The 19,793-nt window shown below is 41.8% G+C and overlaps 1 protein-coding gene across 1 annotated transcript in view; it reads right to left on the bottom strand.

Moving 5' to 3' along the window:
- LOC130368019 (all-trans-retinol 13,14-reductase-like) overlaps positions 1-19,793 on the bottom strand; it is a 46,643-nt gene that overhangs the window by 7,872 nt on the left and 18,978 nt on the right. Inside the window, exons 5-9 of the mRNA XM_056571192.1 lie at positions 16,013-16,210; positions 15,183-15,305; positions 11,642-11,780; positions 9,339-9,448; positions 3,393-3,559 (exon numbers count right to left, since the gene is read on the bottom strand). Of these exons, the coding sequence (XP_056427167.1) occupies positions 3,393-3,559; positions 9,339-9,448; positions 11,642-11,780; positions 15,183-15,305; positions 16,013-16,210 (737 nt within the window). The remainder of the gene's footprint in view (positions 1-3,392; positions 3,560-9,338; positions 9,449-11,641; positions 11,781-15,182; positions 15,306-16,012; positions 16,211-19,793) is intronic.

The following is a 19,793-nucleotide window of genomic DNA, read 5'->3' as shown; positions in this document are numbered from 1 at the left end:
AAACCTTCAGTTAGGTTCTGTTACCTAACTCAGTATTTTCCAACCAGTGTGCCTCCAGCTGTTGCAAAACTTCAACTCCCAGCATGTACTGATCGCCGAAAGGCATGCTGGGAGATGTAGTTATGCAACAGCTGGAGGGATCGCAACTACAACTCCCAGCATGCAGAGACAGCTGTTTGCTGTTTAGGCTTGCTGGGAGTTGCAGTTTTGCAACATCTGTAGAGCTATAGTTTAGAGACCACTGCATAGTGGTCTCCAAACTGTGGACCTCCAGATGTTGCAAAACTACAACTCCCAGCATGCCCAGACAGCAAACTGCTGTCTGGGCATGCTGGGAGTTGTAGTTTTGCAAGATCTGGAGGTGCACAGTATAGAGATCACTTTGCAGTGGTCTCAAACTGTAGACCTCCAGCTGTTGCAAAACTGCAACTCCCAGCAAGCCTAAACAGCTCTCTGGGCATGCTGGGAGTTGTAGTTTTGCAACATCTGGAGGGTTACAGTTTAGAGACCACTATAGTGGTCTCAGACTGTAGCCCTCCAGATGTTGCTAAGTAACTCACCGGCTTCCGTTGGATCCAGGGAGCTGCGTCGCGGTCCTCTTCTTCCGCCGATCGTCGCCCGCTGCCGCCGCTGATGGGTAAGTGGATCTTCGGCGCCGGTCCCTGTCGGTTTCCCCGTTCTGCCCCGCCTATTGTGGGAGGGCAGGACGGGGAAACCAAAAGTAAACCCCTCCGCCCCCGATCTGCTATTGGTGGTCGCGTCTAGACCACCAATAGCAGAGATAGGAGGGGTGGCAACCCTGCCACCTCACTCCTATCGCTACAGGGGGATCGTGGGTGTCTAGGACACCCGCGATCCCCCTTCTATTCCGGGTCACCGGGTCACCATAGACCCGTATGACCCGGAATCGGCGCAAATCGCAAGTGTGAATTCACTTGCGATTTGCGCCGATCGCCGACATGGGGGGGTCTAATGACCCCCCTGGGCATTTGCGCGGGGTGTCTGCTGATAGATATCAGCAGTCACCCCGGCGCGATCCCCGCCCGGCGCGCGGCGGGGACCGAAATTCCCACGGGCGTACAGGTACGCCCTTGGTCCTTAAGTACCAGGGAGCAAAGGCATACCTGTACGCCCTTGGTCCTTAAGGGGTTAATACTTCCTAAGTTTAACCCACCAAACATTGTTTCATTGTCATCCATTAAGAGGAACTTGTTACAATATTACATTATCATCTCTCTAGTCAAAAGGACTGTTTTCCAAGAGACTTTCCGGCAATTCAAGGGTCTTTAACTCTTTCAGTCCATATCAGCATATTTTTCCTTCACTATTTCAGTGCAATTTGTCTATAACTGTTCCAGTTTAATAGTGCATTCTGTGATATTAATTAGTTACCAGTGATAGTCTATTTTAGGTCATTGTCTACACCTCTCACAAGGGGCCCCTTGCGAGGTGGAATATTTTATATCAATTTTTTATAAAATCTGTATATCCTATTATAATTGAAGCACGATCCTTGTTTCCTTCAATTGATTCATATAGTTTACCTTCCTTGAGGTCTGGGTATTTTTGTCTCTTTTTCTAAGATTTGTAAATTACTTTTATTAAAATTGTAATCCTTTCAGTACTTATCAGCGGCTGTATACTACAGAGGAAATTCTTTATTTTTGGATTTCTTTTCTGTCTGACCACAGTGCTCTCTGCTGACACCTCTGTCTGTGTCAGGAACTGTCCAGAGCAGGAGAAAATCCCCACAGCAAACCTATGCTGCTCTGGACAGTTCCTGACACAGAGAGAGGTGTGGTCAGACAGAAAAGAAATCCAAAAAGAAAAGAATTTCCTCTGTAGTATACAGCAGCTGATAAATTCTGAAAGGATTAAGATTTTTTTTATAGAAGTAATTTACAATTTTTTTTTTACTTTCTGGCACCAGTTGATTAAAAAAAAAAAAAAATCCACTGAAGTACCCCTTTAATACATTGCTAGGAATCCACAGCTCACCAGTACTCTTAAAGGCTAAGAACATCCTTTAAAAACTCTTCTAATTCTTACCTTGTACTTATGACGGTGCAAAAACAATTTATCCATAGGTCTTTATTAAAAAGTTTGTTTCTCTTCTACAGCCCCTACAGCAACTGCTTTCTATACATTCTCCCGTGCAGACTGCCTTTTGCCTTCCTGTCTACAGCCTGTGTGAGCTGCCCTCCAAGGATTCTCTCCTCACTATATACACCTTAATCTGGTTTGTAACCCATCCCCCTCTCCCTGCTTCGAGCTCTAAAACTGAGAGAGAGTAGAAAGTACCGTATTTTTTTCCGTATGATACGCACTTTTTCTTCCCTAAAACTGGGGAGGAAAAATTGGTGTGTCTTATAAGGCGAATACACCCCTATCGCAGCGGTCCCTGCGGCCATCAATGGCCAGGACCCGCGGCTAATACAGGACATCACCGATAGCGGTGATGCCCTGTATTAACCCTTCAGACACGACGATCAAAGCTGACCGCTGCGTCTGAAGCGAAAATAACACTAACCCGGCTGTCCGGGCATGCTGGGAGTTGTAGTTTTGCAACATCTGAAGGTCCGCAGGTTGAAGATCACTGTCCTATACTTTACATTGTATTTGGTTCAGAATCTTTATCTTCTAGATTTTTATCCTATAAAATTAGGTGCGTCTTATATGACGAAATATACGGTATGTCTGGCAGATTTATCTTATCTTTGATTGGCAGCTAAGTTGTTGGTCATTTTTAATAAAGGCTAAATAGAAAGCTGCTTCATGTCACTTTCAGGAAACAAACCAACAATAAATAAAAGTTCATAGGTCCCAGAGGGTTTAAAGGGGTACTCCGGTGAGAACCTTTTTTTCTTTTAAATCAACTGGTGGCAGAAAGTTAAACATATTTGTAAATGACTTCTATTAAAAAATCTTAATCCTTCCAGTACTTATTAGCTGCTGAATGCTACAGAGGAAATTCCTTTCTTTTTGGAACACTGATGACATCACGAACACAGTGCTCTCTGCTGACATCTCTGTCCATTTTAGCAACCGTGCATAGCAGATGTATGCTAAGGGCAGCATGGTGGCTCAGTGGTTAGCACTGCTGCCTTACAGTGCTGGGGACTTGGGTTCAAATCCCACTAAGGACAACAATAAATAAAGCATTATTATTATAATAACGTCAGCAGAGAGAACTGTGCTCGTGATGTAATCAGAGAGCACTCCAAAAAGAAAAGAATTTCCTCTGTAGTATTCAGCAGGTTAAAGGTTTTCACCGGAGTACCCCTTTAAACTTATACAGCTATTAAAGAGGACCCGTAATCCCCAAAAGATTGAATTATCAATAAATAGTTTAGGATACCCTGCTCGCACTCCTTTTATATTATTCCACTCACCTTGTCTTTAATTTGAGGGAAGAGCTGGATGGTGGTCTCCAACATGGCCTCAGCAAATGCATTCTTCACACTCTCATAGTCTTGTCCTCGTTTCTGTACCTTCTTATTCTTCCACTCCTCAAACCACTCGTAGGGGGTAAAAGTCAGTGCGGTCAGAGTGGATTTTCCTGGAGGATGATTTTCATTGTTTTATAAACCTAAGTCCGAGGTTTGGACGGCATGCATAGAAGCAATGATCAATTCTTCTTGTAAATGGAATGATATTCTAAAATGTGTCAGTGCAACACAACATTAAAAGGGTATTCCAGGATTTATTTTTTTTATTTGTCTATGCTACAGGGGCTGTAAAGTTAGTGTAGTTCATAATATAGTGTTTGTACCTGTGTGTGACGGTTTTCTCACAATTCTTCTCTGATTTTCATCCCAATATTTATTTTTAACAGAATACAAAATGACTGTTGTCTCAGATTTTTCCCAGGTTGCAATGCGGCCGAGACCTGACTTACTAGTCAGCTGATGACAGGGAGCCTGTCTGCTTCAATGGGTGGAGGGATCGCTTGGTGGGAGAGAGGTCAATTTGCAACTAATGCAACAGCTGGAGGCACTCTGATTGAAAACCACAGGTCTGCAGCTCATTTATGTTTCAATGGGTGGGGTGGCTGATGTGTGGGAAGGAGGAAAATGGAATTATGGGATTTGTAGGCAAACAAGAAAACTGAAAACAGGAAATACCAGTTCACAAAAAGCTAGCCACAGTGTTATGGTAACGCCAGAGCGTGGTTATCCTATACACCACTCAAGGTATGGCCATGAGGGTTTGGCTATGGGGATTTGCTCCTACTCTGGACAGTTCCTAAAATGGACAGAGGTGTCAGCAGAGAGCCCTGTGGTCAGACAGAAAATAAATTAAAAAAGAAAAGAACTTCCTGTGGAGCATACAGCAGCTGATAAGTACTGGAAGAGTTAAGGTTTTAAAATAGAAGTAATTTACAAATCTGTTTAACTTTTTGGCACCAGTTGATTAAAATTTTTTCCCCCCAGCGGATATCCCTTTAAGCAAATGGCCCTTCTTTGCATGGCGTACTGAAAGCTATTGAAACCCTGCACATTCATAAGCCTGAACCCTGGTCCTGTCCCTGTGAACCTTCTAGCTCAAGAAAAGCCATCAGTGGATGAAGATTGGTGCGTGTCGGCTGAAAACTTCAGCTGCAAAGTTTCACATCTACGATGGTTATTGGTAATGAAGAATGGGAACGTCCCTGAGTCAAGTACAGTGGTCCCTCAAGTTACAATATTAATTGGTTCTGGGACGACCATTGTATGTTGAAACCATTGTATGTTGAGACCAGAACTCTATGGAAACCCGGTAATTGGTTCTGAAGCCCCCAAAATGTCATCCAAAAATAGGAAAAAGTGAGAATTAAAGAAAAATTAAGTAGATAACTAATACAGATAAAGCAAATCCTTACATATAAAAGTAAGAAAGATCTGCTGGGAGCTGTAAATAATGGTCTACGTCAGTGTTCAGGGAGCCTCCAGCTGTTGCAAAACTACAACTCCCAGCATGCCCGGACAGCCTTCGGCTGTCCAGGCATGCTGGGAGTTGTAGTTTTGCAACAGCTGGAGGCACCCTAGTTGGGAAACACTGGTCTATGTAGAGGACAGGAGCTTCTTCAAGGTCCTGTACAGAACACACAGTGTCCTAAAAAAGTAACATTGAGTTGACCTCATCTGGTGCCCAAATGAGCAGGTAAAGAGTACAGAACATGTCATACCTCCCTGTACTGTAGGGGGCGCTATCAGACACCAGTCAGTGCATACGCTTCAGTAATACAGGTAAAGAGTACAGAACATGTAATACCTCCCTGTACTGTAGGGGGCGCTTCCAGACACCAGTCAGTGCATACGCTTCAGTAATACAGGGGTTTTACCAGTGAATGCCCATTCTGATTGGTCGGTTCTTCCAGCCATTGACTGGTTTTGCAGATCTGGACTGTCTGTAGTATTGTATGTTGAGTCTGGTTTCAACTTACGATGGTCCAGAAAAGATCATTGTATGTTGAAACTATTGTATGTTGAGGCCATTGTAAGTTGAGGGATCACTGTACCTGGACTCCAGTGGTTCATATTCACCTTCTCATCCACAACTAGAAAGGCAGTAGCTGAGAGTGCAGGGATTCTGACATGCAGACAATCAGGGACAGAGATCACTAACACTCATGCAGATAGATGGTCAATGACAGGTTTTCACATAATACTGCATATACACATAGGGGGACATGTATCAAAGATTTTACCCCTGTTTTGTGTGTATTTTTTTGCGCAAAATTTTGCGCAAGTGCTTGTTTTTTCCCATTTTTTTGCGCACGTTTTGGTAGAGCATATCCTCCAGATGTGGCTGAATCAGGGTACCTTGGAGTGACATCTATAGTACACATGGATTTCTTACCTGCGTTCTTTTCCTTTGCACCAAAAATTTTGACGCACGTGCGTCTTTTTCCCCATAAATATAAGCCAACTTTAACTGCACGTAGCAATCCTTTCTATTTCTGAAGGAAAGTTCTACTAAGGAACCACCAGAATGTTATCACTTTCCTATCTCAATTCCTCATTTGGTTTGCTTTATATTTTTACTCCTTGGTTACTCCAAAGCACTTTTAAAATAATTTGCATATAGAATATTTGTTTACAGTTCAGTTATTCATTAGATCACTTGGATATTGTTATTTTATGATCCAACAATTTAATACATTTACATAGGAAATGTTTGATATCTTACTTATCATTGCACAAGCTCCGTCACATTAAAATAGCTTTGTAATCCACTTAACACTGTAGATCATTCTCCTTTTATTTTTAAAATCTACTGCTTTCCGTTATACTTTTCCCCAGCGCCCGGTAAGATGGTGGCTATCACTGATAGCCAGCCATCTTACCATTTGACCATCTGGGCATGCTGGGAGTTGTAGTTTTGCAACATCTGGAGGGCCACAGTTTGGAGACCACTGTATAATGGTCTCCAATCTGTGCTCTTCCAGATGTTCCAAAATTACAAATCTCAGCATGCCCACTCTGTCGAGGCATGCTGGGAGTTGTAGTTCTGTAACATCTGGAAGACCACAGATTGGAGACCATTATACAGTGGTCTACAAACTGTGGACCTCCAGCTGTTGCAAAACTACAACTCCCAGCATGCCCAGACTGCCCAAGCATGCTGGGAGTTGTAGTTTGTCAACATCTGACCCTTCAGATATTGCCGAAATACAACTTCCAGCATGTCTGGCCATGCTGGGAATTATAGTTTTGCAACAGCTGGAGGCACACTAGTTGGGAAACATTGTTCGTTTCCTAACTCTTTTTCCCAACTCATGTGCCTCCAGCTGTGCCTCCAAACTATAACGCCCAGCATGCACTGACAGACCATTCATGCTGGGAATTGAAGTTGTGCAACAGCTGGAGGCACACTGGTTTGGAAACACTAAGTTAAGTAAAAAACTTTCAAGTGTTTTGCAACCAGTGTGCCTTCAGCTGTTGCATAACTACAACCCTCAGCATGCACGGACTGCCAAAGGGCATGCTGGGAGTTGTAGCAGTATGCCTCCAGCTGTTGCATAACTACAAGTTCCAGCATGTCCTTCTGCTGTCACTGCATGCTGAGATTTGAAGTTTTTGCAACAGCTAAAGGCACACTGGTTGCGAAACACTGAGTCCGTTTCCGTGTTTCGCAACCAGTGTGCCTCCAGCTGTTGCAAAACTACAGCTCCCAGCATGCACGGACAGCCAAAGGGCATGCTCTGAGTTGTAGTTTTGCAACAGCTGGATGTTTCCCCCCCCCCCCCCCAATGTGAATGGACAGGGTACACTCACATGGGCGGAGGTTTACAGGGAGTGCTGCAAGATTGAGATGCAGCAAACTCGCTGTCAACCCCCGCCCGTGTGACTGTACCCTAAAAACACTACACTACACTACACTTAAATAAAATAAGTAAAAAACACTATATATACACATACCGCTACACAGCCCCCCTCCCCTCCCCAATAAATATGAACAACGTCTGGTAACGCACTGTTTCCAAAATGGAGCCTCCAGCTGTTGCAAAACAACAACTCCCAGTATTGCCGGACAGACATTGACTGTCCAGGCATGTTGGGAGTTTTGCCACAGCTGGAGGCACCCTGTTTGGGAAACACTGGCATAGAATACCCCTATGTCCACCCCTATGCAAAACCCTAATTTAGGCCTCAAATGCGCATGGCGCTCTCTCACTTCGGAGCCCTGTCGTATTTCAAGGCAACATTTTAGGGTCACATATGGGGTATCGCCGTACTCGGGAGAAATTGCCTTACAGATTTTGGGGGACTTTTTCTCCTTTTACTCATTATGAAAAGGAACAGTTGGAGTCTACACCAGTATGTTAGTGTATAAAAATAAAATTATTTACACTGACATGCAGGTGTTGCCACATACTTTACATTTTCACAAGAGGTAAATGGGAAAAAAGATCCCCATTTTTTGGGACACAATTTAGCCGGAGTACGGAGATACCACATATGTGGGCGCAAAGTGCTCTGCGGGCGCACAACAAGGCCCATAAGGTAGAGTGCACCATGTACATTTGAGGTGATTTGCACAGGGGGGTCACAGATGTTAAATGAAGAATAAGGACATTGGTATAATTGATGTGTTATAATTGGGTGCAAAAAGTGGTATTATTGTGAGATTAAAACTCTACATAATGAAGAAAAAAAATTCTAAAACTAATAACGAGGACACACTTACTGTTTAGGTGCAGATACGCTGCAGACAAAGCTCCTACTAAATAGAGCTGCGGTGTAAATTTATGCTCTGAGGAGAATTCTAAATTTAACCGCAATTCAAGAAAGTAGCTGCACAAGAATTATAAATTTAACGCAGCTGCGCCAAATTTACACAACAAGCAGAGGGGTAAAAAACTTCTATTATACATTGGAAATGATACATGTCCCCCACACAGTCTACAAGTTGTGTATATGATGCCTTGATCACATCCCAAAAATCAACTGGTGCCAGAAAGTTAAACAGATTTGTAAATTACTTCTATTAAGCAAATCTTAATCCTTCCTGTACTTATTAGCTGCTGAATACTACAGAGGAAATTATTTTCTTTTTTGGAACATAGAGCTCTCTGCTGACATCACGAGCACAGTGCTCTCTGCTGACACCTCTGTCCATTTTAGGAACTGTCCAGAGCAGCATATGTTTGCTATGGGGATTTTCTCCTACTCTGGACAGTTCTAAAAATGGACGGAGATGTCAGCAGAGAGCTCTGTGTTCCAAAAAGAAAAGTATTTCCTCTGTAGTATTTAGCAGCTAATAAGTACTGGAAGGATTAGGATTTTTAATAGAAGTAATTTACAAATCTGTTTAGGTTTCTGGCACCAGTTGATTTAAAAAAAAAAAAAGTTTTCCACCGGAGTACCCCTTTAAGACTCAGACTCCAGAATATAGACAGACCCCCAGACATAAGTATTATACCCTAGAATAAATAAAGACCCTCAGACCAGACCCCTGGAATAAATATAGACACCTGTGTCTAAAATAAATACAAATACAGACACCAGATCAGAGCCCAAGATTATTATAGACCCTCTAATACAGATCCCATATCAGACGCTAGATATAACCAACTACAGATTCAAGACTAGAAACTACAGACCACAAACCCCCCACCGGAAAAAAAATACAGACACCAGATAAGATTCCAAACTAAAAACAGTCCACAGACCAGACCCCTGAATGTATACCCCACATCAAACACCCAAATAACTAGAAACCAAATTAAAAATAGCAGAACCGTAAAATTAATTCAGCCCTCATGCCAGAGCTCAAAATTATTTCAAACTCCAAACCAGACCCCAGAAAAACGATAGCATGCACGTCTCACATAAGCGTCTATAGGAACCTACCAGGACAGCGCTCCTCATGGATGGGATCTTTAGCAGAAGGGGAGGAGATATATAACATTGGAAGATGCTGCGGAGCATCTTCAGCTGAAGCATTGTAATAGTTCTTCTCCCTGTACAGGAAATGAGTAGATTTCATGAATCGAGAGATATAGACACAAATAAAGCAACAATGCTCTGCAGTATAATGATTGGTTAAAGGGGTACTCCTGTGGAAAACTTTTTTTTTTTTTTAAATCAACTGGTGCCAGAAAGTTAAACAGATTTGTAAATTACTTCTATTAAAAAATCTTAATCCTTCCAATACATTTTATGGGCTGTATACTACAGAGGAAATGCTTTTCTTTTTGGATTTCTCTGATGTCACGACCACAGTGCTCTCTGCTGACATTTCTGTCCATTTTAGGAACTGTCCAGAGCAGCATATGTTTGCTATGGGGATTTTCTCCTGCTCTGAACAGTTCCAAAAATGGACATCAGAGGTCAGCAGAGAGCACTGTGGTGGTGACATCAGAGAAATCCAAAAAGAAAAGTATTTCCTCTGTAGTATACAGCCCCTAAAAAGTACTGTAAGGATTAAGATTTTTTAATAGAAGTAATTTACAAATCTGTTTAACTTTCTGGCACCAGTTGATTTAAAAAATAAATAAATAAATAAAGTTTTCCACGGGAGTACCCCTGAGGAGTAGTACCTAAACTGAATCTGTGTGTACATGGAGAATACAGTCTTTTTACTGTAATTCCCCTATGGACATAAGATTTATTATCAGCGCAGCCGCAGTGGGGCCTCTCTCTGTGTAGAATATATGTACTGTACATTGCATAGAGATTGTGTTCCTACATATGACATCTCCTCTCTCCATGGCAGTGTTTCCCAACCAGGGTGCCTCCAGCTGTTGCAAAACTACAACTCCCAGCATGCCCGGACAGCCAGTGAAGGAGCTGTCATATCAGGGTTCATGAGAGGAGCTGGGAGAGGTGACCCTGAAACCGTCTGATATAATATGTCCCAATTAGAAATATTCATTTTTATCAATAATAAATATAATTTAAAAAAAATGTTTTTTGAAAGTTTTCAAATGTCTCCATAGCCTCTAATTGAGCTGAACATGACAGGCAATTCACAAAATGAGATACTCTAATGTAGTCATTCAGTCCTCATGCATGCAACCATACCACACATAACACATACGAAAAACTGGTACAAATCTGTTTAATGACAATAATATCCAATGGATGTTAATTTTTTCATACCTCTGTGTGATCAATCAAGGTAGGACGTCCAGCACACAGTATCCGTTGCAATGTGGTTTATAGGCATAAAAACAGATACATGAACAGAAAAGAGCGTAAGCCTACGCGTTTCGGGTGACAAATGCGTAGGCTTACGCTCTGTTCTGTTCATGTATCTGTTTTTATGCCTATAAACTACATTGCAACGGATACTGTGTGCTGGACGTCCTACCTTGTCTGCTACATTGGGCGGTTGCGCTTCCGCCAGTCCGCGCACACCTGTGTCCAGTGGGAGGTGAGAGCTGTCTATCTACCGGCTCTGTGTGATCAATGTATGAAGATGTATTTTTGTGAAAAATAGTGTAAAAGTAGTCATTGGAGGCAGTCCTCGCAGTTATTTACCACCTCCGCCGCCGCCACACTGTGGGACGCGGGAGAAAAGCGTTTGTAAGTGCCATTGGCTGTCCGGACATGCTGGGAGTTGTAGTTTTACAACAGCTGGAGGCATCCTGGTTGGGAAACACTGGTGCAGACAGCATAAAACTGGTGACAGGTTTACTTAAAGGGGTTATCCAGGAAAAAACTTTTTTTTATATATATATCAACTGGCTCCAGAAAAATAAACAGATTTGTAAATTATTTCTATTAAAAAAATCTTAATCCTTTCAGTACTTATGAGCTGATGAAGTTGAGTTGTTCTTTTCTGTCTAAGTGCTCTCTGATGACACGTGTCTCGGGAACCGCCCAGTTTAGAAGCAAATCCCCATAGCAAACCTCTTCTAAACTGGGCGGTTCCCGAGACACGTGTCATCAGAGAGCACTTAGACAGAAAAGAACAACCTTAACTTCAGAAGCTCATAAGTACTGAAAGGATTAAGATTTTTTAATAGAAATAATTTACAAATCTGTTTAACTTTCTGGAGCCAGTTGGTATATTAAAAAAAAGTTTTTTCCTGGATAACCCCTTTAAAGTACAGTAATTACACTGTATATTAAAGTAGTACTGTGATTAAAAAATTAAAAAACAACTATTGGATGTATGCTCCAGACTTGCACCATAGTGAGCAACTCACAGTTTCTGCAGGTCTGTGTCTGGAATGTAAATGAAGTTTGAAGCGGGAAGGTTGAGTTCTTCTTTATTGCCTTTAAGTCCAACAAAGAGACTAAAGCCCCCTATTCCATGTTGCAACATGCCCAGCTGAGACCGGATCTCTGAGGAAGAGAATACAAGGTTAAAGGGATTATACCATGAATCAATTTCATACAAAAAATCCTGAAAGACTGTTAACATTTGCAGTAAAGGAATTTGCAGTGTATGTAGCATAAAAAATATTTTTTTTCCTTTATTTTATTTTATTTATTTTTTGCTAATTTTGTATCCCTCTTTGGAGCTGCTGCTAATGTTTGTGGGTGGTCTTTAAACAAAATCAGTCTACTTCCCCTTCTGGAAGCTAAGCATATAGTCCCTTCTTACTTCTTCTGCAGGAGAAGCTCTTAGCTATAATGCCATGTTAGCGCAGATGCTCTGCTACTTTCCTGACAAGCAGGGCAAAAAGCTATTACTATCAAGGCACAAGAGGACAGTCAAGGTGGCACCACGTCAAAAATACTCCCAATAATATTAATTACAATGCCGTGAAACAATAGTATGAATTAATCAATACAAAACCTAGAAATGCAGCAAAATGGCACTAACCTATTAAAATTGTTTCATCTTTATTATAATCCTTTAAAAACAGCTGACCACCGGCATGGGTAAAAATGAAAAGAACGCCCCAGCCGAAGCTGAGCGTGTAAGAGACAACGGAACCGTTTTGCGGTCCCCCGTTTCCTCTGACCTTCACCTACGTCATCCATAGGAGACACTCAAATGGGAATCCTCAGATGACTTCACTCAGATGAAGGAATTCTCAAAAATCTTCTAATGTGCAAAGAAAAAAGGATAAAATATAATTATACATATATACAGGTAGAAATGTTGAATAAAACCAAAGGAGAGAGTCAATTCACGAAAACACATTGGGGAGATTTATCAAATCCTGTCCAGAGGAAAAGTTGCCCAGTTGCCCATAGCAACCAATCTGCTCGCTTCTTTCATTTTTAACCAGGCCTCTGCAAAATGAAAGTGAAAGTGAAGTGATCTGATTGGTTGCTATGAGCAACTGGGCAACTTTTCCTCTGGACATGTTTTGATAAATCTCCCCCATTCAGTTCATTCCGGCCATTTAGACCTAGGATTCCCAGTGCGGTTGTAGCCTCTGTGCCCCCGGATCTCCGGATCTCCGTGGAAGAGTACTTTTTATGTTCTCAGAAGCAATGAAATAAATATCCCTTTGTGGAGCGGAGCCGATATAAAAATGTTCACAAGAGCATAAAATTGGATATATCACCCATTCTGACCGACAGCATAAACACCTCAGTGCCTCCCAATTTTATATAAGCTCCTTTTGTCATATGCGGACAATTGGGACTGTTTTCACATCTGTAATTGCTGACCAGCTCACTTTTATTCAGCCAATTATATGATAGTTTTTTTGCTTTGAACTTGGAAGAAACCAATCAGTTTTTTAAATGGGCACTTTCATTAAAACTAATTTTTGCTGTTGCTATTGCACTCCTTATCGTAAATAAAAAACATCTTTCTAATGTACTTTGATTAAAACATTTTAGTTTTCTGTGTTTTATTTTTGTTTAAAAAAGCTGCCACTAGGTGTCTCCCTACTTGTCCAGAGCACATCCAACCCCCCCCCCCAATCTCTTCCACAGATTTTGGACTCCTGCTGGCCTGGCAAAAGTTCAATATAAGGAATTGCTGTCCGGGGTGTAGCCTTAGCCAATCATTGCTCATTTCACACTGAATTGCTCTGGGCTGTGTGTAGCAGAGTGAGGGAGGAAGTTCTCCCCTGTATGGCTTCAGATGATGTCACGCCTGCTGGGGAACGCCTCTTCCCAGTCTGTAAATCTGACTGAGACTGAGTAGAAAATACAGAGCAATATCAAGGTAGAAAACAAAAAAATAATAAAAAATAAAGGCAGGGGGTGGTTTATCATAATGGGGGCAGTGAACTGGAAGGATTATAAAATTTAACAAGATCGTGACAGGTACTCTTTGTCACTTGTCAATTCGCCTAAAAGTCAACCTTTTCATTTTCACATTCCGGAATACAGGATCTCTTTGAATGATAGGCCAATTTTGATACAGAGCCTTCTTTATCGTTTCCGAAAGGGGATTATATCAAAAAGAAAAGTAAAATATTTTTTTATCTTCTTTTTTTCTTTCTTTTTTTTATTTTTTTTTATAGTTTTTTTATATCAGGTCTTAGTGGGAAATACTGTTAACTTTCTCAAGCTCAGCGGTAAGTACATTCTGTGGATAATCTCTTGACAACAGACGTTCTTGTAATTCCACGGCTTGTTAAGACAAAAAGCGTCTATTTGGATCATGCGCATGAACTGAATTGCCCAGATTTATCAAACTGTGTTTGAGAAAACATGGAGTGATTTTCCCACAGCGACCAATCACAGCTCAGCTTTCACTTTACCAGAGCTCGATAGCTGAGCTGTGATTGGTTGTTGTGGGAAAATCTCTCCACTTTTTCTCTCACACAGTTTGATAAATCTGGGCAAATGTGTTTTTGTGAATTGACTCTCTCATTGGTTTTATTCCATGTTTCTACCTGTTATATGTAAGATATTTATAAACTTTTATCCTTTCTTTTCTTTGTCATCAGAGGACTCCCATTTGAGTGTCTCCTATGGATGACGTAGGTGAAGGCCAGAGGAAGCGTGAGACCGTGAAACAGCTCCGTTGTCTTTCACTTGCCCAGCTTCGGCTGCAGCGTTCTTTTAGGTTTTATCCATGCCGGTGGTCAGCTGTTTTTAAAGGGGTACTTCGGTGAAAACCTTTTTTCTTTTAAATCAACTGGTGCCAGAAAGTTAAACAGATTTGTAAATTACTTCTATTAAAAAATCTTAATCCTTCCTGTACTTATTAGCTGCTGAATACTACAGAGGAAATTCTTTTCTTTTTGGAATTCTCTCTGATGACATCACGAGCACAGTGCTCTTTATTGACGTCGTTATAAAAATAATAATAACTCTTTATTTATTGTTGTCATTAGTGGGATTTGAACCCAAGGCCCCAGCGCTGAAAGGCAGCAATGCTAACCACTAAGCCACCATGCTGCCCTTAGCATACATCTGCTATGCATGGTTGCTAAAATGGACAGAGATGTCAGCAGAGAGCACTGTGCTCGTGATGTCATCAGTGTTCCAAAAAGAAAGGAATTTCCTCTGTAGCATTCAGCAGCTAATAAGTACTGGAAGGATTAAGATGTTTTAATAGAAGTCATTTACAAATATGTTTAACTTTCTGCCACCAGTTAATTTAAAAGAAAAAAGGTTTTCACTGGAGTACCCCTTTAATGGTCTATGAAACTATTTTAATAGGTGAGTGCCATTTTGCCACATTTCTATGTTTTTGTATTGAAAAAGCTATTACTTATGGCTGCCCTGCAATGAACAGATGATCACTATGTAGAGACTACGCTGTGACTGAGCATGTGGGATACACTCTCTTCAAAAGAAGAAAATCAGTCATCACATTGCACTTACCTGGCATTGACTTAATCTCAGGAGGTAGAAGCTTTTCATATGTGTTAAAGATCCCAGCATCTGTTATTACAATAGGTGCAAAAATATTCATGGGGTCCATACCCTTCCCTCTGACACTAACACCTACAGAAACAAGAAAAGGTAAGTTAGTCAAAATTTACTAACGTAACCAAAGATAATGATAGGAGTTACATTAAAGGGGTACTCCAGTGGAATTTTTTTTAATCAACTGGTTCCAGAAAGTTAAACAGATTTGTAAATTACTTCTATTTAAAAATCTTAATCCTTCCAGTACTTATCAGCTACAGTATGATCCAAAGAAAGTTATTTTCATTTTACATTTCTTTTCTGTCTGACTACAGTGCTCTCTGCTGACACCTCTGTCCATGTCAGGAACTGTTCTGGCACCAGTTGATTTGAAAAAAAAAAATGTTTTCCACTGGAGTACCCCTTTAACCTCAATACTTGAAATTCAGAAGCAAGACAAAGACCTATAAAAGCTTGGTGACAGACAACATGGCGGTTATTGTACAGTTCCCAAAGGACTGGCCACGCAGATTTACTATAGTCTTTAATGAAAATATGCCTGAGGTTATACTCGACTTCCCCATCATGAGATAACCAAATATGTCACAGATTTTAACAGGGTTGGGTGATTTGGTAATTTAGGGCTCAGAATGAGATAGGAAGCTAATCATTTCAGTTCCTTCTCACAAGACAAAGCCTGAGGAGGCCATTTACAGATGAAAAAAGAACTAACAACATTACAGAAGAAAAAAACAACAGAAGAAAAAACAACTAAAGTATATAAAACGCTGGCCTGTACTTACCACAAGCTCTTTTGTCACCATTTACCAGGATCTGCTCCACAGTTGCTCTTGATAGAACAGCTCCTCCAGCCTTCACAATTGTGGGCACGAGGTGGTAAGTGATTTCACTGGCACCACCAGTTGGATACCAGGATCCATAAAGGAAATGATCAATCAAAACAGCATGAAGAGAAAAGCTGGCCTTGTGTGGGAACACACCTGAAGACATAGAAGAGTCACCATGAGAATGAAGCAAATCTACAGTATGATTCACCAAAACCGAATCTAATTCATTGACCAAAGGTTTATTGAGTTTTGTAACGTCAACCTGATACTTATATATCTAGAGTCTGTGGTTCCCAGCAGCAGCAGTAAAGTATGGAACATGATGGACAAGGCAGGAGATGTACAGCTGTGTAGGGCTAGTAGTAGTAATAGTAGTAGTAGTAACAGTACAGTATGGAGCATGATAGACAAGGCAGGAGATGTGCGGCTGTGTAGGACTAGTAGTAGTAGTAGTAGTAGTAGTAGTAGTAATAGTTGTTGTAGTAGTAGTAGTAGTAATAGTTGCAGTAGTAGTAGTAGTAGTAGTAGTAGTAATAGTTGTTGTAGTAGTAGTAGTAATAGTTGCAGTAGTAGTAGTAGTAGTAGTACAGTATGGAACATGCGGGACAAGGCAGGAGATGTGCGGCTGTGTAGGACTAGTAGTAGTAGTAATAATAGTTGTAGTAGTAGTAGTAATAGTTGCAGTAGTAGTAGTAGTACAGTAGGGAATATGATGGACAAGGCAGCAGGAGATGTGGGGCTGTGTAGGACTAGTAGTAGTAGTAGTAGTAGTACAGTATGGAACATGATGGACAAGGCTGGAGATGTGGGGCTGTGTAGGACTAGTAGTAGTAGTAGTAGTAGTAGTAGTAGTAGTACAGTATGGAACATGATGGACAAGGCTGGAGATGTGGGGCTGTGTAGGACTAGTAGTAGTAGTAGTAGTAGACGTAGTAGTACAGTATGGAATATGATGGACAAGGCAGGTATTACGCACTAGCGCTCGGCATCCCGGTGCGGCGTGAAAGTCGCTTTGCCTGCATGTCCCAGAAATAAAGCACGAAGTTAAGGACATCTATGCGGTGAGTTGCCTGTACTTATTTAGTCTATACTGGAGTTGTGAATACCTGAATTTCTTAGTACAGAGCACCACCAGATGCACAGCACATACTGCTAGTTTCCATATATACATGGACAATCCGAGGGAGATACATCAAGGGAGAGCAGTGCCAACACGCTGTACCTCTATTGTAGTTTGGTAACTAGTAGTAGTAGTAGTAGTAGTAGTAGTACAGTATGGAACATGATGGACAAGGCAGGTGATGTGCAGCTGTGTAGGACTAGTAGTAGTAGTAGTAGTAGTACAGTATGGAATATTATGGACAAGGCAGGAGATGTGCAGCTGTGTAGGACTAGTAGTAGTAGTAGTAGTAGTACAGTATGGAATATTATGGACAAGGCAGGAGATATGTGGCTGTGTAGGGCTAGTAGTAGTAGTAGTAGTAATAGTAGTAGTAGTACAGTATGGAACATGATGGACAAGGCAGGTGATGTGCAGCTGTGTAGGACTAGTAGTAGTAGTAGTAGTAGTAGTATTAGTACAGTATGGAATATTATGGACAAGGCAGGAGATATGTGGCTGTGTAGGAGTAGTAGTAGTAGTAGTAGTAGTAGTAATAGTAGTAGTAGTACAGTATGGAACATGATGGACAAGGCAGGAGATGTGCGGCTGTGTAGGACTAGTAGTAGTAGTAATAGTAGTAGTAGTAGTACAGTATGGAACATGATGGACAAGGCAGGTGATGTGCAGCTGTGTAGGACTAGTAGTAATAGTAGTAGTAGTACAGTATGGAGCATGATGGACAAGGCAGGAGATGTGTGGCTGTGTATGACTACTAGTAGTAGTAGTACAGTGTGGAATATGATGGACAAGGCTGGAGATGTGCGGCTGTGTAGGACTAGTAGTAGTACAGTATGGAATATGATGGACAAGGCAGGAGATATGTGGCTGTATAGGGCTAGTAGTAGTAGTAATAGTAGTACAGTATGGAACATGATGGACAAGGCAGAAGATGTGCGGCTGTGTAGGACTAGTAGTAGTAGTAGTAGTGGTAGCAGTACAGTATGGAACATGATGGACAAGGCAGAAGATGTGGGGCTGTGTAGGACTAGTAGTAGTAGTAGTATTACAGTATAGAGCATGATGGACAAGGCAGGAGATGTGCAGTTGTGTAGGACTAGTAGTAGTAGTAGTAGTAGTAGTAGTAATACAGTATGGAACATGATGGACAAGGCTGGAGATGTGCGGCTGTGTAGGAATAGTAGTGGTAGTAGTAGTAGTAGTACAGTATGGAGCATGATGGGCAAGGCAGGAGATGTGCAGCTGTGTAGGACTAGTAGTAGTAGTAGTAGCAGCAGCAGTACAGTATGGAATATGATGGACAAGGCAGGAGATATGTGGCTGTGTAGTAATAGTGGTAGAAGTGGTAGTACAGTATGGAACATGGTGGACAAGGTAGGAGATGTGCATCTGTGTAGGGCTAGTAGTAGTAGAAGTAGTAGTAGTAGTAGTACAGTGTAATGAGGGTGTGATGAGGGCAGATGGAATTACCCTAGGAGCAGATGGCCTTGTGTTTGTGATGCCAGGGCATGGTTTATCCTCTACACCACCCCAAGGTATACCGCTGGATCCTGGGCTAGGTATGAGGGCAAATAATGACTCCGATGCCAAGTTACAGACCAACTGTAGCTTTACTGAGTCAGACAGGTGTAACAGTCTATACAGCTTGGCTAGGCCCACGGAGGTGACCAGTGACTTCCGAGACCTTAGGGCTTTCTGGGACTTATAGTGGACTTGGATAATTTGGATGCAGACCACGATGACTTGAGACAGGATGACTTGGACTGACTTGACTATGACAGACTATGACTGACTTCACCCCTTCTTTAGCTTACCAGGCTTTGACTTGACCTGTGAGGCAATGGACTTGAGAATCCGTAGCTGCTTGACTGACTTTAGGCCTCCTCTGCACTCCAGACACACACCTAGGGGTTGACCTTGCTGCAACTCAGCATACAAGAGAGTGAGTAGAGGCTCCACCCAGGGCTTATTTGGGGGAGACCCTGAGTGGTCCCGTAGGTCACCTTGCGGTCACATGGTCACTGATACCTCACTGGGTTACAATCACATGATAACAGGTTAATCACATGTCAACTGTTCTTAAATGCATAAGACGTTTTATATACAATAAACAGCATAACATAGGCATAGAAGCACAGGAACAAAGGGAACGGGTACAGGGGGCCCAGTGGACACTGTATGGAGGCTGCCTGACAGGACAGCAAGGGTACAGGGGTGCAACTCCCGTACTGGGCCACCACAACAGTATGGACCATGATGGACAAGGCAGGAGATGTGCAGCTGTGTAGGACTAGTAGTAGTAGTAGTAATACAGTATGAAGCATGATGGACAAGGCAGGAGATGTGCAGCTGTGTAGGACTAGTAGTAGTAGTAGTAATACAGTATGAAGCATGATGGACAAGGCAGGAGATGTGCAGCTGTGTAGGACTAGTAGTAGTAGTAGTAGTAATACAGTATGGAGCATGATGGACAAGGCAGGAGATGTGCAGCTGTGTAGGACTAGCAGTAGTAGTAGTAGTAGTAGTAATAGTAGTAGTAGTAGTAGTAATACAGTATGGAGCATGATAGACAAGGCAGGAGATGTGCAGCTGTGTAGGACTAGTAGTCGTAGTAGT

Source organism: Hyla sarda, chromosome 4 (assembly GCF_029499605.1).
Source record: "Hyla sarda isolate aHylSar1 chromosome 4, aHylSar1.hap1, whole genome shotgun sequence".
In the NCBI taxonomy this organism is placed as follows: Eukaryota; Metazoa; Chordata; class Amphibia; order Anura; family Hylidae; genus Hyla; species Hyla sarda.
Note: the sequence above shows the minus strand (reverse complement) of the source record. Positions and strands in the feature narration are given on the sequence as shown.